General features: G+C 38.1%; 1 protein-coding gene across 1 annotated transcript in view; it reads right to left on the reverse strand.

Moving 5' to 3' along the window:
* The window catches only part of LOC121324138 (speckle-type POZ protein), a 143534-nt gene that overhangs the window by 39058 nt on the left and 83680 nt on the right, over positions 1–20796 (reverse strand). Inside the window, exon 3 of the mRNA XM_041265653.1 lies at positions 1032–1201. Within this exon, the coding sequence (XP_041121587.1) occupies positions 1032–1109 (78 nt within the window). The 5' untranslated portion in view covers positions 1110–1201. The remainder of the gene's footprint in view (positions 1–1031; positions 1202–20796) is intronic.

Below are 20796 nucleotides of genomic sequence, written 5' to 3' on the forward strand. Positions count from 1 at the left end.
CATACAATCAGAGTAAACCAAATTATAGCACAAAACAAACAAGAATACCTTATTCATTGGGACACACACTAGAAACACAAAGCAAACTGGAATGCTATCAGACCCTAACACTACACCCTGGCTGAATAACTGACCAGGGTGAAAGACAACAAACAGAAACAGACCTTAAAAGTACAGACACTGAGCACAGTCTAGCCATCGAGACCGTCCGACACAGGCAGACATGGCTGCCCAAAGAAAATAGGCTGTGTGCTCACTGTCCTCTCAACCAGGTCGAGACAGAGTTACACTTTCTAGTGCAGGGCCCCAAATATAATCCATTAAGGGAAGCCCAAAATTAAAATCTTCCCAAAAACAGAAAATCTCTGCAAACAATTCCCAGACCATGAAAAAAAAAACCATCGCTAGGAGAGGAAAAAAACTGCATTAAAAAAGGCAGCCCAATTCACAAGCGCCTGTCACAAAAATTATATATATATATATATATATATATATATATATATATATATATATATATATATATATATATATATATATATTACATATATACACACACACACACACACACACACACACACACACACACACACACACTGTTTTTGTTTTATTTACTTAAATGTAACATTTACATGTCTTAAATGTTAATTGTAGAGATGGAATTTTCCCATTGTTTTGGCAATACTTGTAAAAATAGACACTAGATAAACAGATAGATAGATAGACAGATATGTCTAGAACTGAAGAACTGCTTCTGAACTCTGGGTAAAACACAAACCAGTGCACGCAGATACAGATGGTTCTTATAAACACAGAATTATCACACAAAATCCAAACAGGTTCAAAATATTTGTAGAAAAATCAAAAGTTTATCAGATTATAGTGCATTGTAATAGGAAATGTCTCCAGGAGGATAGGGGTATATGACAAAACCTTGGTAAAGACTGGTGCAAAATTGGGAAATAGACATAAAAGGTATTTTCAACTGTCCCTAATAATAAAAGCCTTGCTGCTCTGTGCAGGCAGACAGTTACCTGCGTGTAACACCAGCTCTCTGCCACAGGCCCGCTTGACATTTCCGCGGGAGGAGGGGGACTCGACACTCTTGACATCGCCAGCTTGGGGTGTGAATGGGAGCTTCCGAATCACCAAAATAAAAAAACACAAAATACAAAACGGAAAAACACATGCAGCAGTCTTCCCTCTGTGGATAAAAAAACAAAAAAAACAAAGAAATTTACTAGAGATTCACACACTATACTTAGTGTCTTAACACACACTGCTACTTTGAACAAAGATCACCTCCTTTTCTCGTGTGCCGAGTCTCATTTAATGCAGCTTTCATTTTGAAAGGGCGCGTATCAAATAAAAGGACAACAGTTCAATTTTTTAATGAGCTGCTTTCAGCGTGATACTTCCATAATTAAAACACAATCTTTTCTGGAGCCTAAGTTGACAGCAGCAGCAGCAGTGAGAATGTATTTTGCTTGACATGGATACACATGCAGAGCTGCCAGCCTTCCTGCTGGAGAGAGAGGGACAGCAATGAAAAGACAGACAAGTTATGACGGCTCAGAACCGGCACTGATGCTGCATTTTGGTCTTTGTGAATTGCCCATACCGTCACAGCGGCGTCAGATTTTAGCCATCTCTGAAACACCTCACGAGGTGGTTCAGAGACGGCACTGAACCATCTTAACTCCTGTGTGAAATGCTATGTCAGCACTGAAGTGCTACAGTGGGCATGGACTGAAAGTCAACATCCCTCATGACTGCATGTATACCAGATGTGTATTTTTGTCGGTGTTACATGCTTTCATTTTTTTTCAAATACAATGGCTGATCAGGAACGAGGTAGTAATTGGAGTCTGGAATAAGTTAAGGAATTGTTAACTTTACGGGCTGATGAGGAAGTGAATTCACAAATAGAAAGAACGGTGCGTGATGATGCAATTTATGGGCGAATGGCAGTTGTCATGAAAACAATCTGTTGACTGACAGGTTTGAAAGTTGTACTCACATGATCCCTTTGGCTGTCTGAAAGGGTTAGGATGGTATTATACCAGCACAGACTGTGCAGTTTAGTGCTGTGTGAATGAGTATTTTAAATCATTTTTAACTGTCTGAGACAGCTAAGTCACTGCATTTGTGTGTGAAAGGGGCTTTAGGTAGTGAGAATTTAAAACAGAATTGCAGAATTGTGGCGAAATGTAAAAAATACCTAGCACACAAAAAACCCAGAAGAATGTGTCTAACTATAAGGATTTCATTGTGGAAGACAGCAAAGAAAAGGTGGAAGATAGGCTGTGTGCTCACTGTCCTCTCAACCAGGTCGAGACAGAGTTACACTTTCTACTATCAAGTTGCTACTATTGTGACAGAAAAAAACACTCAAGCATTAGTAACCAAAGACAATAATTTCATACAGTATATAAAAAGCAAAAGCCACAAAAAAAGCTATTTACATAAAAACTCAAATAGCTAAAAAAAATAAGCACCGAAAAATGAAATGAATAAAAACCTGATATTGGATCAGGAAATGTGTTTCTGCTTGCACCTTGTGTGGTGGTATGGTTCACACTATAAGAGGTGTGGTCCCTTGTACAAGGCTGCATCTCAGTCAGGTCCGACTATCAGGCAATGAAGATCCTAATATCTTAGTAGAGCAGACAAGAATTTCAATTTTAAGTATCCCATGTAATCCCACTGAATAGTTATTGCAGAAAAAAGCACCTTTCAAACTCGTTGCCATTGGCAGTCACGGCCCCTATTAACAGTGTTGTGGCAGGTGTCTGAATGTGTTTTGTATGACCCCAGAGAATTACCTGCACAGTTCCAAAGCAGGGAATGCAAAAGATACATACGTTTGTCATGGCATTGCTAGCAAATGTTTCTTCTGCATTTCCGCCCACAGAACCCTCCATTTTGTTAGTTTAACCAACTCAAAAATCAATTCCAGTGTTTTTCAGTCTTTTCTGTTTCAACTTCACATCAAGCTACACCAAAGACACTGGCCAGTGGGCTGGGCACGTTTTGATTGCTCATTTAAACTCCACTCATCCAGTTTTCTTAAGAGCTGACCATCGATTTTTGGAAAATACATTCTCAGGAAAACCCAGACACAATAACAGACATTTATAAACACAAACATGAAACAAACAAAAAAACACTCATTGATTGTTTCTGTCTACATGGAGGTGCTGCCTTCTCCAAAAGGCATCATCGCTATCTCTGCATCTGTCTCAATAAATGAAGGGTCTACTATATAAAATCATTTAAACCTTTACGTAGTTGGTCTTTTCCCATTTAACTCAGTACCAAGTAACTTTACCCCAAACTATTAAACAGTTTTAGCATCTTAAGTGTTCTTTCCTGGACTATATACCATAAATTATTACAAAGTAGGGTTTGGGGCAATAATGGAATTTTTGTATCACGATTTTTGTCTGAAAAATTATCACAATAACTCCTACTATCGTGATAATTTATTTTGGTGGTTTTTTCTTAAACAAAAAAGTTTTGAAACTACAATTCCAACAGCAATGCTTTATTTTGAACAAAACATCTTTTAAAATGTTAACATTTGACCTCAGTACTGAAAAAATACCCCCCTAAAAAATTTTTTTTAAAAAAATCAGCTTTTATTAGCTTCTCTAAGAACTTATTTGTACACAGTATCTTCTGTGATTTTTACTTTCACAAGAAATTGAACTTTATGAAAATCATTGTTTTGGCAAACCTACAACACCATGAATATAAACACATCAGATCAGAAGATAGAACAGAGGTACAAATTTGAAATCATATTTACTTAATTTTTTGGTCAAGAAAATCATTTTGTTTACAGTTGCTGGTTTCATTCTGCTTTGTTGGTGGTTAACAATTAATCCTGAGCTGTTAAACAGCCTTTCTAACAACACACTTGTTGCTGGAATCCCAAGATATTTATGTGCAAGTGTTGACAACTGGTGATAGGACAATGAATTAACCTTCCACCAATCAAGTGGATTAGCATCAGCATCAAGCTGAGGGATGGGTAAGTAGGAATGAATCTCTTTTTGAACCTCTTCTATCAGTGAGAACTCTGCATTCTTATGTGTGCTTTTCTGCTGGCTGACTCTGCACAATGTGTCACTCAGGCTAGTAGAGTCAGACTCAGCACCAGGGTATTAAGGACACCCAGCTGGTGAGCCCTCTGTCTCATCAGCAGGTGCAGCAGCATTTTGGTGAGGCTGGTCCAGCTGATCCTTCCCATTTCCCTCAGTTTTTAAATGGGACAGTTATGATTGCCTTTTCCAAAAAATAAACGGTGTAAAATAAACTGTGTAAAATGTAAACAATGTATTGCCAATAAACATTTAACGTTACAGAACAAGTTAAACAAGATAGACTGCTCTGAGTGAGCACCAGGATTTTATTAGTCTGTAAGGAGGCTGACTTTGACTCTGAAATCAAGGAAGTGTTCTTTTAATACAACTATTGTATTGTATTTTCTATCTTGTAATCTGGCTGTTATCGGTCTTGACCATACTTAAACTCTAAATTGATACACTGTTTAGATTGTGTGTGGATCTGTAAGGGACAGTCGCACTAACCTTTGGTTGGGGTTTATTTCTGTGTGTCTGAGTTTGCTGTAATGTATAGATATTGTTTATCTGATTTGCTATTAAGAGTTAGTTGATTTGACTATTTGCGGTTCATTTGTTGTGGTTTGTGTATTGTTACTTATGATTACATTGAGATTTAAGTTCACTAATGATTTATTGTTTACAGAGTTATTTTCTTACCCTGCAAAGCTCTGCAATGGGTGTGTCTGCTCATCTCTTACCCATTGCACAGATAATTAACCCCCACTTTTACCTACTCCCTTCATTTAATTTACCCTCCTCAGAATATGTTTTGGCGACTGGTATTAATTTAGGTTGGGATTCCCCCCTTTTTATATAACAATCTATCCTGCTCTGTTCATTCCTTTGCCTCTTCATCAGTTTAATTTATGTTCAATCTGTTCCAAGAAGATAATGAAAGTTATTTTAATACTCATTTTAATTTATAATTTGTGTTGTTTCATAAATATACATTTCTTTTATACTCCATATCTTTCCCTTTCCCCATAGTTCTTATACAGTCTGCTAAATAAATCACTGTTCTGCCCCCATACTTTGTGGTCTGTGTGAAGTCCATCTTCATTTGGTCAGTAGACATTTAGGCTACCAGGTGCAGGTGTAACGGGCGTTACAATATCAACTGGAAAGGAGTCCTTTTTTAAGAAACCGGTAAAAACAAAAATTGCTCTTGGAATTTTTCAGACAATTTCACAATCATTCAAATCAATCCTGCCACAGTTAGAATTAAGCAGTGAATGCACTGCAAACAAACACATTTGCCTTCCTTTCCAGAATGATACGCTTTGGTTGGTTTGTGATGAATTTTCATGTACATTTCAGAACCTCTCCCCATGAAGTGACATCAGAGTCGGATTGTCAAATCCTCAAAACAAAAGACAAGGTTCTGGTAACCATGACAACAGAGCGATGATGACACCACTGAAGCTACTGACCTCACAAGGAATGCCAGCTTTCTTTCATTAGAGAGTTTTAGCAGGGTGTGTTCAGTATAGAGTGAAGACACAATAAGCGGGTAAGGTCAAAATAAATCAATCAAGTGCAGGATACAGAGGGATACATGAACATTGATACAGAGTGCTGGAAGGGGGGTTGTTTTTAAAACATGTTGCCCAGCAAAGTGCCTTATACTGTATACTTCTGACTTCAAGCATGAAGGTTTTCAAATACCTCCTGCAAAACACACACAACATTGGAACTTAGTATTCCAAGAGAGGCAATCCAGCTACAAATCCAACAGAACTTAAAACTTGAGAAAACTTTAAATATTAAAATAACAATAATAATAATAATAATAATAATAATAATAATAATAATAATAATAATACCTAAACTGATTTTAAAGGCAAAAAAAAGTTCATTGTGTATCAATGTAACAATCATCAAGTCTGAAGAGATGGTTCTTTAAAAGACATCACCTTCTAAAAAACTTTTGGGTAATACAGCATCTGAGCTCACAGCACCACTGCGGTTAAAACAGATGCAAACAGTGAGGATTTTAATTATTTTTACTGACACTTGAAAGAAAAAAACATCAAACACAAGTAACCCCCACCATCCAGTCCCCAGGGGGGGGCATTTCCTGTGGAAAAGATCTCAGTACCTGCAATGTGAAATAAGCAAGCACACAAAACTAGGGCTAAGTGTTACAGAATACCTTGCAAAGTTAAACTCAATACAATAAAACTAAAATATTAAATATTTCTAGTTATTTATTAGTCACAGTTTTGTTTTGTTTTTCAAATTCCACAAATGCTTTTCACTTACAGCATTCAAGTGTGTGCATGATTCTCATATTATTTATAATTTATATATACTGGAGGAATTACAGTGCCCTTTGGGGGCTGGTGGGTCATTTATCAATCTTCACCTCGTGGAATAACTAACTATCACAGTGTATCCACAATACATCATAAGATGAAGATTACCTGTAATACGTTTTTTTCGTAGTAGGATGAACTCCATGCACAAGTTAAAAGACCCCAGCCAGCCAATTCCATGTCCAAATTTCTCCTGTATTACTCTTGGGTACAAGGATAGTAGAGGCACTTACATTTTCATTTATTTTTGTTTTTTCAAAGTGTTTTTAATATAAATACAGTGCAGTCCATTTATAAGAATCACTGACATAAGAATCAACCATATATAGCGACCAAAACCACTGGGACCAAATCATTCCTATACCAACAAATGTAAAATAATCCTCTTCTAAGAATCAAGCAATCCGCTTATAAAAATAATTTTGGAAGAAACGGACTACATGTAATACGGAACTTGATCAAGTGAAATGATGTGTACAGCCAGCTGTTTTTGAATTTGATCACATCTTGCGTGATTAGGCACATACGCAGCGTGGGTAGTGCAATGATGTAGGAAACACTGCCTTGTTTGTAATCAAACGTGACTGTGCCACTGCATTGTGCAAGTATGTTTTCTGTGAATTTGCTTCAGTGAAAATTTGTTTGTTTCAATAAAGTGAAAAGATGTTCATTGAATACACACTGAGTACAGCAGTGCTACTGTGCGATATGCATGTAGACGGCACGGCGTGGTGAGGAGGTGGAGAGGATTGCATTGCTTTGCATCTCTGCTTAATAAAAAACTGAGATTTGCATCGCAAGAGAAAATAAGTAAATGTTTAAATGTAGTAGTAGTCCTGACAGTAAAATACTGCACTGTAATGTCATTTTAATTCAAAGGCCACCACACGTAACATCGCACAGCAGTTAAACTAGGCACCCTCATGAGACGATCGCTTCAAGTATACTGTAGTAAAACAGGATTCTGCAGCCTTGAGTAAACATAAGTCATAACCGTGACCTTATAACAAGCTGCTTACCCACGAGCGCTTGTTCTGATGTATTGTCCTCAGTGACTGAGCACCACTGACATCTGTATATTGTATTTAAAACTGCTGGTGGCGCGCTGGTCAGAGTGGCCGAGGACAGTGTAAATTATCAGGCTGGAGTCTTGATTTACATTTTTAAACCGGGGTTGGTTTAATTTTTCTTACACTGCGGTGGTGAAACAACCACTAATAAAAAAAACAAAATAAAAAGTAGCTCTCAGCTGGAGCGCTAACTAACAGTACTTCGTGTGGAACAAACACAAGATCTCTTACTCAAATTGGTTTCTTTTTGTTATTTCTGCTTCCTTACGCTTCTATACTCCCATCACAAAGCTATCGGCTAAGCCATTTCTATCGAGGTGTCATTAACTTTAACAAGCAGTTAACCAATTCCCTATTATCCATAACTCGTTAAGCAAAGCAGCTGTGGATTTTTCTTGGTCGTTCATACATGCAGAAACTCGGGACATCTAGTGGTTAACCCATTACACTGCAGCCAGGGAACAAGCTCTTATTCTCATACTAACATACTGATTCTGCACCACAGTAATCATATCGGTCCGCTTTTAAGAATAACAATACTCGGGACGGAGCCATAGGTGTTATACACAGGATGTGCAAAATCGCATTGAACTGAAAATATACATTGTATGACTGAAGTGCTAAACAAGAAATTGCATTATTAATATTTATATTTTAAACATGTTTATCCCTGTAGAAATTTAATGATAGAATAGATATCATTCTTGATTGTATTAATATTGTAACCCTAATCCAAATAATTTGACAAATTTCAAACAATGCAAATAGGTTAGGCAAAGTGCTAACCACACATAAAATACAAAAACAGTTGTAGTAGATTTGCATACAGTACCAGCATATGCAAAACCAGTAGCACAAACAATCCCTCACACAACCTGGTCTCATATTTCCTAACAGCGAGCTATTCAAGAAAACAAAGCATTCTCATTTTTTCAATTTAATCTCCAAGCTCCCCCGCAATCCCCCAAGCGATGGCACTACAGTTATTTGTATGAAATACAAAAGATTCCTCTGCATGAGTAAACACCAGCACCTCGCCATAAGAAAACAAGCCACTAACCCTCACACATGTAAATACGTGCATCGGGATCATTACTGAATATAATAAATTCATTTTCCCTTGAACACGAGTCTAAATTTGTCTTCCTCAAAAGAGTCAGTTCCATTTGGGAGGGAGGCAGGATGGAGGTGGAGGGGCCCTTGCATGTAATTATGCCTTTTCCTATTTACAATGCCAATGCACTGGCTGAGCTCTTCAAAGGGAGCATGTGGAAAGGTTTTGAAATTTTTACAAAGCTGACTGGCCTACAGGGAATTGGTCCACTATTTATTGTTAGCGTGTTAGCGATTTACAGAGCTACAGTTTTCCACAAGATGCTGTCACTTATCTGCTCCAGCTACAGACTGGGCAAAATGTACAATTAAATTAACTGTCTATCACCTGGTCCAACATTCCCTCCAACACTCAGAGCCAATGAAATTATTTTTTTATTTATTTTTTTTTACATAGACAATACAGCATTCTCCTGGAGAAGCTGCAAAGGAAATGAGTGAAAAAGCTGAGCTAGCCAGAACCATGCAATAATAACCTCACAAGGCTGGTTTTGTTGGTCATTATTTAAAATGAGGGAACTATGTTTTAAATCTGTTTGTCTACCCACTATGTGTTTCATTGGGACACCAAAAAGTAAAAAGAGAACTGTATTTTTTGCCTTGTGTAATTTGTTGGCTGTGGTATTTGTTTCAAAACTTGAAAAGAGATTTTTATCAACTTTGGTCGATCATGAAATATTCGGTAAAGGGCTATCAGGGTAACAGAATGTCCAAAATCGTTGGGTCATTATCATAACACAGGTTCCTGAACTAGAACTGTAACCATTACCGAATGGGTATTTACACTGAAGACCCGAAACCTGAATAAGATATATCCAAGCTGCTCGATGAGCCTGTGACGCAGTTGTGGCCTGCCTCCGAGGACATAAAAACACTGCTCTCACAGACCTCAACACCATTTTCCCCATCAAGCCTACTGCAATCATCTACGCAGTTTCCTTGAAGGTTAATGGTTACATTTCTATTTCAGGGAACCATGGTTATGATAATAACCGAAGATTCCCTATCAAGTACGAAATGTAACCATTACTGAATGGGTCAGTGTACCCAAGCCGTCGCAAGGGCAAGATTGCTGCACGACTGGAAAGCTACAAGATTAAGCCGAGGCTGCCTTGTGTGTTAGCATTCAGAACCCCAGAAACAAGTAGCTATGGCTAAAAAAACACAGAGAGAAATTCACCTCCATGCCTGTGCTGCAAGAGTCAACTAAGAAGTCACCCTTAACATTAGTTGAGGATCCACAACCTGAAGGCCATTGCATCCGTTCCGTCATTTTACATCCGTCACCCGAAAAAGCCGTGTGTCAATCCATTGCACACTAGATGCATTAATATCATACTTCAGAGTGGTGGTGTGCAGTGGAGGCTTTATAGTAAATATACCTAGTTTCAGTATTTTAATTAAAAAAAAAAATACAATTCTGTATGTTTAAAATGTTAAATGCACTATAAACTTTAATGATCAGCAAACACTGACGGAAGTTAAAATGTTAGCTAATTATGTTTCTACTAGATCTACAATAATGCCGTTACACAATAAAAAAAAATAAAAACACATATGATATTACACAACACAGTTGTCATAGCATCAGAAATTTATATATATATAAAAAAAGCTGGGAAGCTAGCAATGAGCTACCGAAAATACTTCAACATAATGACCCTTCTACTTTATCATAAAAGTAGTATTTGTTTGGCGACACACACAATTAGTTTTTCCATTTTGTTCAGGGAACTGCAAGAATCCACGTCTTCCCAGTTGTTTTTCATTGGTCAATTAAATTTTTAATGCACATCAAATCGGATCAAATTGAACTTGTTTCGATTCCAAACTTGACACATCACCGTCGTAGGACAATTACGGACACAGTAGCAAGGTGCAATAGGGAATACACATGATTGAGGGAAGTCATACAGTCGTTGCCTCGGCCACTGGTGTGCTAAGGCATCTACCACCAGCGGGTCGCCACCTCCTACTCTGGAGAGCCAGAGGGGACAGTGGGTTGATTCCTGGGAGGCTGTGGCAAAGTGGCTGCTGATTATTAACAGGTGCAGAGGTGATGCAGTGCAGAAATGAAACAGACAGATTTGTAATTCGATATGGAAAAGGGTATTTTATTTTTGTAATCCAGGTCTGGCGAGCAAATAACAAACTCTGGTTATACACAGCGATGCGTAAAACACGGAGGACAGTAACAGGGGTTTGCAGCCCTAAACACGGGTATCTTTCCCACAATATACAAGCACGGTCACCAGTCCTGGGTGTGCGCTGTAGTGCTCGTAGTGGGTGATACAGTTTATAGAGTGGCAATGGTATCGTGCTGTCCTGGGTTTAATGCTGGCCATTAGCGACAGATCTGGAACGTGTAAGCCGTCTATAAAAACACAAGTAACAATTATAGACAAGATAAGACAAAACAAACACTCACAATATTTTTACAGGTTACTACACGGGTCCTTCCGGCTTATATCTCGTAACCTAAACGAAGGAAAAGATTAACGATTCTCCGACCCATATATGCTATCACGCATGACCCCTTGGTAAACTATTGCAGCTGCCTTTATTGCTTGCAGTTGCTACCTCGTTTACCTTCCAGGTCAATACGTTCCTGCAACGGAGTCTCGCCTTCATCCAGGCTGACTGACTTCCCAACCCTGGAAAAGAACTGTCAGGCCAGCCCATCCAAAGACTTTCCCTTTTGCTACTTAGTACCCTCACAGGGAGATTTCCAACCAGAACTCATTATATTTCCGTTAGAGGCAAAGAGATCTCTGTTCTTCTAAACCTCTCCCAAATGAGACTTGCCACCTTGGGTTAGCCTCCACTCTTGCTTCTTTTCCACTGTACAACTGAGCCATCCTGGGGCCGCACTGAGCCCTCACAGTGCAGTTAAGGGGAGCCTGGGTTCTTTTTCGACTGCAGAGCCGAGCCGTGCTACTGACGTCACATGCAACAACAGACAGTTGTTAATTCAGGTTTGCCAAAAGATGTGCAAACAATAGCTGGAGCTATTGCCGTGGGTAGACTGGGGGAAACCTGCTTGTTAGACTGGACTAACAGCCCTCGTAATGGTGATGCACAGATGTCACCAAAATGGCATCAAGATGCTGTGGAAGGGAGTGCAAGCAGCCTCTTGGTCCTGCGCAGCGCTGCTGAGCCCTCAAGTCGTGTGCTGCAGCACACACTGCAGACAAGCCTGAACTTAGTCCCTTAATTATACAAACCGTCACATAATTTTGGCCAAAGCCAAAATGAGAATAAAATAACTCCAGCCCCGAGCTATTGCTATTGAGCTATTGAGAGAGCACAAAGTCAGCTGATTTACGATCCCTGGGAAAGGGCGACTCAAGACGCCGGCTTCACACAGGGCACAAAGCCACAGTGGGACGTAGCACGCAGGCTGTAGTGCACAATATATATGTAATTGTTTTTTTTAAACTACTACAGTGTAAATAAATTCTTAAGGTATGTAAAACACAATAATTTGCGAAAATGAGTCATAACCATTAAGTACTTATCTGATAGGCTCCTCCTATCAGGTCAGTTCTTGAATGGAAAAATGGCACACTCATTTTATGCCCTCGGTGGCAGGCCAAAACTATGTCACAGGCTCGGCTGAGCAGCTCTGGTATCGAATATTCAGGTTTCAGGTCTTTAGGAGGTAAACACCCATTATGTAATGGTTTCGTACTTGAAAGGGAACGAGACAAGCACTGAAGGTTGAATGACCTTGTCTCTTTCATGAATTGTTTTTCTGTTGTTATGTAATCTGGATTGCAGTAAATTGATACTTGGGATCCGCAGTAAACAGGCAAGGCATAAATACATTCCCCAATATACACCTGATTATTATGAAATTATACTCTGCCTTTCCTCTTCATTATACTCCAGCTGAAATGGTACTTCCTATCATTCAAATTCATTGTCACAAATTTGTGATTTGTGGATAATTCGCGTTACTGGCTGCAAATTAATAAATAAATGAATAAATAAAATCACAATATCATACAAGGGATTTAAAAAGGGACCCAGAGCAAATGATGAACCCACTGTAGCTACTGAGGATTGTAAGGCAAGGAGACACTGTCTGTTTATTTCCAGTCAAAAAAGAAGAGTAATCCCCTCAGGAAATGGGGAATTTGAGATAGAGCAGGAGCACACAGCTTGTGTGTTGCTGCCCTCATTGCTAAGCAGCTGATCGGTAGAGTCAGCAGTTACACAGTCCATGACTACTGGGTGCCTAATGAGGAGAAGCAGCAGCAGTTCCTGATAGTGTTACACAAGGAAGAGGGAATACATCTGTCTCAAATTTGTTTTTAATATTGTAAAAACACAGGTAGTAAGATATTAGGACTACAAGCTGTGTGTTTCCTGCACACCAAGACAATACAAATCTTCGACTTCCAATTCCATCTTGCTAAGTACACAAAGTAAGCTGGAGAAAGTGTACAGACATCTGTTTATATTGCAGACAACATGCAAATTATTATTATTTTTTTTTTTTGCTTCATGCTTCTTTCATCAAGAAGAAAACAATGACAGGCCAATCAAATACTTTAAAGGCTCAATAAGTATTTAAAATTGCAACAAATTTATCAAGACTGTAAACAAACATAATAAGGGGACAAGTACAATAGAACCAAAAGTTCTTCTGTGGAGTTGCTATGACAACAGAAATTTGAATGTTACATAAAACTGTTAACCACACAACCATTGAGAGAGAGAGAGATACAGACTAGAGACAAGATTGAAGCAGACGACAAAAACATCTGTACCGGTCTTTGTATGAAGCGATTTAAACAAATTCTGAATTGAAAAATGACAAACAATCAAAGCACGAATCGGAGAAAAACAGAAAGCAGCATCGTTCTTTGTGTAAATCGATTTAAACAAACTGCGAAGTGGAAAATGACACACCAACAAGGACAGAATCGGGGGGGGGGGGGGGAATAGAAAGATGCGTCGTTATTTGTGCAATGCTATTTACATATTGCGAAATGAACAGGAAAACAACAAAGCATAGAAGCACAGAGAGTTTCTTTAGTCTTTGTGTAGTGCTGTTATTTGTTTATTAGGAGACATCTTACCCTAGTTAATGCATTTACAGTTCCTGTGGACATTTTGAAAATGCTGGTGCCTCGATCCCCAGGGTCCTAGCATACCACCAGAAACTTATATTGAATATCATCGTATTCTACAGGTGAATGCAGAGCGGCACAAACGGGCATTCACATGGTGTGTGTATGTGGAGGGGGGCATATTTCCTGGCATGCTGTGCGAATCCCCGTTTGTGCTGCTGTGCACCTGGCCCTTCTGCCATTACAATTTTCCCTTTCCAGTCCGATGTCGGACGCTGTCCACATCAAAAAGACGATAGAAGCCGAATGAAACCAAAAAATAAAAAAGGGCGTATCTAATAGCACCATGCACTACAGAGATAACACGGACATAACAAAGGAGGTAGCTGCTCCTGCATCCAGCGCTCAAAGAACATCACAGACATTTGCAGAGCTTTTTGAGATGTTATAGTAATAAAATAATGACTTTGGTCGCATTATTGAGGAGTTTGGTGATAAACCGAGTGATCAGGAGAGGATTTATCAGTATTCACATCTGAAGAGGTATGTGAAATACAGTGAACAAGGGGTGGGGCTTGGCTGGAGATTCAGTACTGAGTGTCCTTTTGTGATTCAATGCCTTTTAAACCCGTTTTACTCTGAAAAAATGTATATTTTAAACAGTGTATGAAAAATAAACTGCTGCCAAAATAAATTGGACCTGACGTGTCTGACAAGCACTGAATAAATGGACGGCAAAGGGTTAAGAATATTATCTTCTAGTATTGCTCATCCTTGTTAGACAGCTTTTTGGGTCTTCCAGTCCTGAGTTTGTCAATTACAGATGATGTTTCTCTGTACTTGTTGATTATGCTTTGGATATCACACCTTGAAAATCAAGTGATGCAAGCTATTTCACTGAATGTTTTTCCTTTTTTATGCAGGTCAAGGTTGTTATAATAGTTGAAAACACTAGTAGAGGCTTTGCGTAAATTGCTGATGCTTATAATGCAGAGTAGAAAAATGCAATATGTCTAGACTTTTGCGCATATATATATATATATATATATATATATTAGTGCTAGGACAAATACCCAAATATTCTAACAAATATTTTTTGACATGTATTCAGATACAAAAATCAGATGTTCGTATTCACTACAAATGACAAAAATACCTTGCACTTACCGTCTCACCAGAATTTGTGCGAAAGTTTCAAAAAAATGGCAAATGAAAGATCTCCGTGTGATATGGGAGATTAATATATACAAAAAAAAAAAAAAAAAAAAAAAAAAAGTCAACCATTAGGGACATAATTCAAATGACACCTCATACACTACACACTAAAATTGCATGCGGTACACACTGAAATCTCATACACTACATAGTGAAATCTGGAAACCTCATACACTACGTAGTGAAACATCATATACTACATAGTGAAACCTCATTTACTACACAGTGAAATCACATATACTACATACACTACATACTAAAATCTTGAAAGCTCAGACACTACATACTGAAATCGGATACGCTACATACTGAAAATGAAGATTACCTTTTGTTCATTGAGTCGTGCTTTAATACGTTCCCTTTTGACAAAACATGTTAAAAGCAATGAAGAGGATATTGTGAATTACTTTAATGGTGTAATCCATTGCCTTGAACAAACAAGGCAGGTGTTCAACAATTGAATCATTATTTTGCAGCACCTACACAGAGATCTTTAAGACCCTACAAGAACAGCAAATTCAATGCTTTCTGGGTGCAATTCTTTCACTGGTGAACCGGAACATAAACAAGAACTTATTTGTTTTCTAGAAATGATTTACAACACTTTTCGTCTTTCTCTAAATGAATATGAAACCAGACCACTCTGTCTTGCCAATGCATCTTTCCATGTACACATACCCCCAACTGTTAGAACTGGGGCGTCCTCGATCCTGCATTTAACGAGAACCAAACAAATCATTGCATATCCCTTGGATTCAGTTGGCAAAAGTACTGCTAAATGCTTTGGAATAACCGGCGTACTCTTTTGAGACTCAGACTCCATCTGAGAATTCAACCACAATCATTTTCTGCTATTTCAACCATGATTTGAATCATGAGATATTTAATATACTACAAAATACACCCAACGCTGGAGAAACACATGTGCTTGGAAGTCTTAGAGGATGTAACCTCCGTGTTCAGCATTAGGGTGTATTCGAGATGTTGACCCCGTTGGGAGAGCTTTCAGACTAGGCATGGCAATTCGAAGACAAAGCACAACAAACAAAAGATCATTTTCATTTTCAGGGGGAAAAATATTCTTCACTGATCCTACCAATACAAAGACCTTGTCTTTTAAATAATCATTGTTATAATTGTTTTGCCAATTTTAACAGGGAGTGTATGCGTTTTCAGTATGTAGTGTAACTGATTTCATTCTGTATCATATATGATTTCACTGTGCAGTGTATGCGGTTTCCAGATTTCAGTGTGTAGTGTATGCGATTTCAGTATGTAGCGTATGTGATTTCAGTGAGTACATTACCTGCCAGACCCACCCATCCCTTTAGACGGTCAACTAAAATGGAATGATCCACTGTATCAAAAGCAGCACTAAGGTCCAAAAGAACCAGAATGGAAATAGAATTTGAATCTGCACTCATCAGTAAATCATTGGTTACTCTTACCAGGGCAGTCTCTGTACTGTGATTAGAAAGAAACCCAGACTGAAACTTTTCAAGAATACTGCTTGAACTCAAGAAAAAATGTAATTGTTTAAAGTACTATTTTTTCAAGGACCTTTGCTAAAAACAGAAGGTTTGAAATGGGTCTAAAGTTACTCAGAAGTGAGCTATCTAAGGGGCTTAACCAGGGCAATTTTAAAAGATGACGGAACTATTCCAATTTCCAGTGAACTATTTATAATCATAAGAATATCACTGCACAGCAAACTAAAGACATCCTTCAGATATCTAGTTGGAATTGGATCTAAAGTACCAGTTGCAGATTCATCTGCATTACAGTCATGTTTAATTCCTCAGCAGTAATCAAAGCAAAAGATTCCAGCACTGTTTCCCCCAATCTGTCTGTGATACTTAAGTCAGGGCCATAAACTGGAATTTGATCCCTAATGGACTATTTTATTTTGAAAGTAATTAAGAAATTCTTCACACTTAGTTGAAGACACTTCAATGTTACTAACAAGTGGGAAAGGAGGGTTTACTTGTTTATCTATTGTTAAAAAGAGCACCCTGGAATTATTATTTTTTTTTTCCCCTCAATAAGATTAGAGAAATAAGCATGTCTTGCTGATCTTATAGCATTATTACACCTCAATAAATAATCTTTCATAATATAATAAAAATGTAATTCTCGCCCTTCATTTATATTCCATTTTACGATACTCTCTTTTCATTTGATGGATAGTACTGTTAATCCAAGCAGCTTTACGTTTAAAAGAGACTAATCTAGCAACAGTATGAAAAGTATTTGTGCATAGATAGTTATATCTGTCAACTAACTCATCAGTGGACAGGGACTGAGAAGGAGCTGCTGGCAGTGAAGTTGTAATTTCTGAGAACCGTTTTGCCGTTGAGGGATTAATTAGAGGACTTTTAATTAAACGAGTCCAACACTTATCAGGTACAGGTAAAGAGGATTCAAATAAAATACAAACGTGAGTGATCAGAAATAGTAAGGTCAATTATGGATGAAATATGAACACCTAAACCCTGAGTAATGACAAGATCTAAAGTGTGCCCATGGTTACGGGTGGGTCTTGACACATGCTGAGTGAAATCAAGAGAGTCTAGGATCCTTAGAAAGCCTTTGAATCTTCTTTACTATCAATGTGTAAATTAAAAACTCCAAGAATAATAATCCTATCATAATTAGTAGATAATATAGATAAGTACTTCGCAAATTCTGACAGAAAAAGCTGACACGGTTTTGGTGGTCGATAAATGCTTCCAATAAGAATTAGTGGGTGGCTAGTTAATATTAAAGCTAGAGATTCAAATGAAGAAAACTCACCCAGCATTTATTTGTTTACAGTTACTCATTAAGAAAAATACTAGCTAGCCCGCCCCCTCTCTCTACCAAAACAGCCTATACAAAAGTATAATCTGAAGAGAGGCTTCAATCAAGGCAATATTCCCATCCATACAAAGCCAAGGCTCAGTTAGAAATAAAAATCCAAGTAATAAAATTGTTAATTAAAAAGGTTTTGTTAGCCATGGAGCGAACATTAAGTAACGAAAGTGATAGTTTACAGTCTCAGCTATCAGAGATGAAGTTGTAATGATAGGATTATATTAACATTAATTCTTGGGCGTGAGCTATGTTGCCTATGGCAGAAATGCCTGGGTTGTGGTTTGATACTCCTAAATAGGACCCTAACTGGAAGGCCGCTCAGAAGCTACCGGAAAAGAGCAACTACTCTGTCCCGATAAATATTTAGACGCAAGAAAAAAGAAGAAAAAACCCAGGGTTAGAGACATGTAGTCAACAATTAGCATGTAAGCTACTAAGGAAATGTTCCATGTTCTTCGCAAGTATGTACACACACACACACACACACACACACTTCAATGGAAAGATTCCATGCATTCTAAATACGGTTGAGCTAGCTAGAATATATGCCCTGATATATCTCCTTTAGAATCTGTAATACGGGAATCTTAGAAACATATTATTTATTTTTTATTAATAATAATAAAAAAATTTTTAGGTTTGTTCTAGTAGTAGTCGATACTTGTTTTGACAACATTTAAAGTTGAAAAAAACTCATTCTACAGTTAGGGCTCGTGGAGACTCTCCACATGTCTGCGACATTCACATGTCTCTCTTCATCTTCCGACAGGTCACACTGCTTTGACTTGGCAAAAATAGTAGTTCGAGAAGGCTTCCAGTGTACGAAGACGATAAATGTTACCTGATCTGTGTGAAAGGATCTTCGTAAAATCATTACGAGCTATGGACATTTATAAGTTTAGTTAACAGTTCCTCTTTAGTCTATCCCCCACCCCCACCCCCCCCCCCTCGATCTTTGTCCTCAGTTTATTTTCACAGAAGCATTTTCAATAACCGCACTAAAAATAATAAAAAATATTTTTTTTTTTCATAATCTTTTGCTCTCCGTTTTCAAATAAAAGTATAGTTTTAAAAACGCTTTTTGTACACATTTTATTGAGAAGATCGACGTTATGGAGGACTACATTTATAGAACGGTCATTTTAGAGTGCTTATGTGGCAGGATACATGAGGGGGGGAAAAAAGAAAAACCTAAAAATTCTGTTAAAATCAATAAAAAATTTGAGTTAATTGTGCTGTATCATTGAAGTATACAAGCAATAAGACCCTCCACATCCGGTGTTACCAGGCACTATACGACAGTTTGGTTGTAATAGCATCTCGACCTCGTCTCGGACCCCATTACCCAAATGGTCATATAATGCCTGGTAACGCCCTCTGTGTCGGGTCTTATTGCTTACATATATATTTTTTTGGTTTGATACTTGAATTTGCTGCAATTTAAAATGGCTACCAAGTATCTGAGGTGAGTTATCACTGTTAGCGACTTCATTCAAATCATGCCACTGGAGACTTCAGTCACCAAGAATAGCAGATGTGTGCTGCAGACCTTAAAGTAATAAGGGTGAAACAAGCCGGCTCCAACTTTCAGAGTTTCTACTGATTTATCGAGTTGCTAAGCAACCTTCTTTCGGCTTGTCTGTTTGCCTTTCAGTCTACCCACTGGTGACAGGTCTTTTCAGAAGGTCTAATTAAAATCGGTTTTATTATTAAAGCTTTTTTTAGTGAAGGTTGAAGGTAGTTCTAGAAGGTTAAACTGCCCCTGACCCCCCCAACTTCTGTAATGGAGACCTGCTATACAAAAACTAGCATACACACCACAGATATTACATGAAATACACAGGGTGTGGCCACTTGACAGAACTCCAGCCTGAGGCAGTCATAGCACCCAGTTCAACTTGCTTCCTCTGGGTCAATTGCAACAAGTTTGTAGATTTATTAAAGTTGTGGACTAGCTAATACCATACTCTCTCAGGATCATCCCCAGACTAACTTACTACCAACTGCAATGAAAAAAGATGGGGAACAAAGCTGGGGACTAGCTGATCCCCAGCTTTAGTATGGCGCTCAGGGTTCAGCTCTTTATTGTAGTACGATACCAAACAGGAATTGAAGGGGAAGGGGGGTGCTCAGTGATTAGTTCCAGCTAATTATATTTTAAAAGGGTACTTATAGTGGTAATGAATATAGAATCATTTCAATAGAAATTTAAGCCCCTGCTCGGCCAATTTATGATATAAAAGCATTAAAACAGTGTTAAGCTTTTATGCATTGGGGCGCACAGGATATGACGTCTGGTCGTTGATTTCACTATTGCCGAACACTGCTAGTCTATAGCTGCAGCTAACAAAATAATTGGCAAAGGCATTTATCTGCTTTTTATGGGTGAAAAAAAGTTAATAGAAGGGGACTGATATGAACCACTGAAGTTGGACTGCCCCTGTTCAACTGTCAGGCAGCGATAGTGAATATTCAGACGAGGATGAGTCTGCAACCAGTCTAATACGAGAAAACCGAACCAAGAAGGCTCCAAATACCTGCTGCACATGTAGTAAGTGTGTTTTGCAGAAATTAAAAATATTTATGGAAAAACTGCTGCAATAACTTTTGTCTGAGTGTAAATTATTATTATACAAAACCTCCATACCATGCACATTTAAAGTAAATTCTATTTGTACTTCAAGATACATAGATGCTTACATTGAACAAAACACTCTGTAACGTAACTGGTCGAATCATCTGAGACACATTTATTATTATCACCACAATAATCAGTAGTAGCCGTTTACAGCCCTATACATTCTATTAGAATTCCCAGAGTTGGCAGCCTTATTATGGAGGCTACCTAGTAAGATTAGAAGGGTTATTATCTTGAAACTACCTAGTAAGATTAGAAGGGTTATTATCTTGAAAAGAGAAAGGGAGATGTACCGCCTGAAAGATAAAAGGAGGAAACACACAAACAGGCAGTTTCAACCTAAAAAAAAAATTACAAAAACCACATGTTTCAGTACAACAGATACTA

Source organism: Polyodon spathula, chromosome 12 (genome assembly GCF_017654505.1).
Source record: "Polyodon spathula isolate WHYD16114869_AA chromosome 12, ASM1765450v1, whole genome shotgun sequence".
NCBI lineage: Eukaryota > Metazoa > Chordata > Actinopteri > Acipenseriformes > Polyodontidae > Polyodon > Polyodon spathula.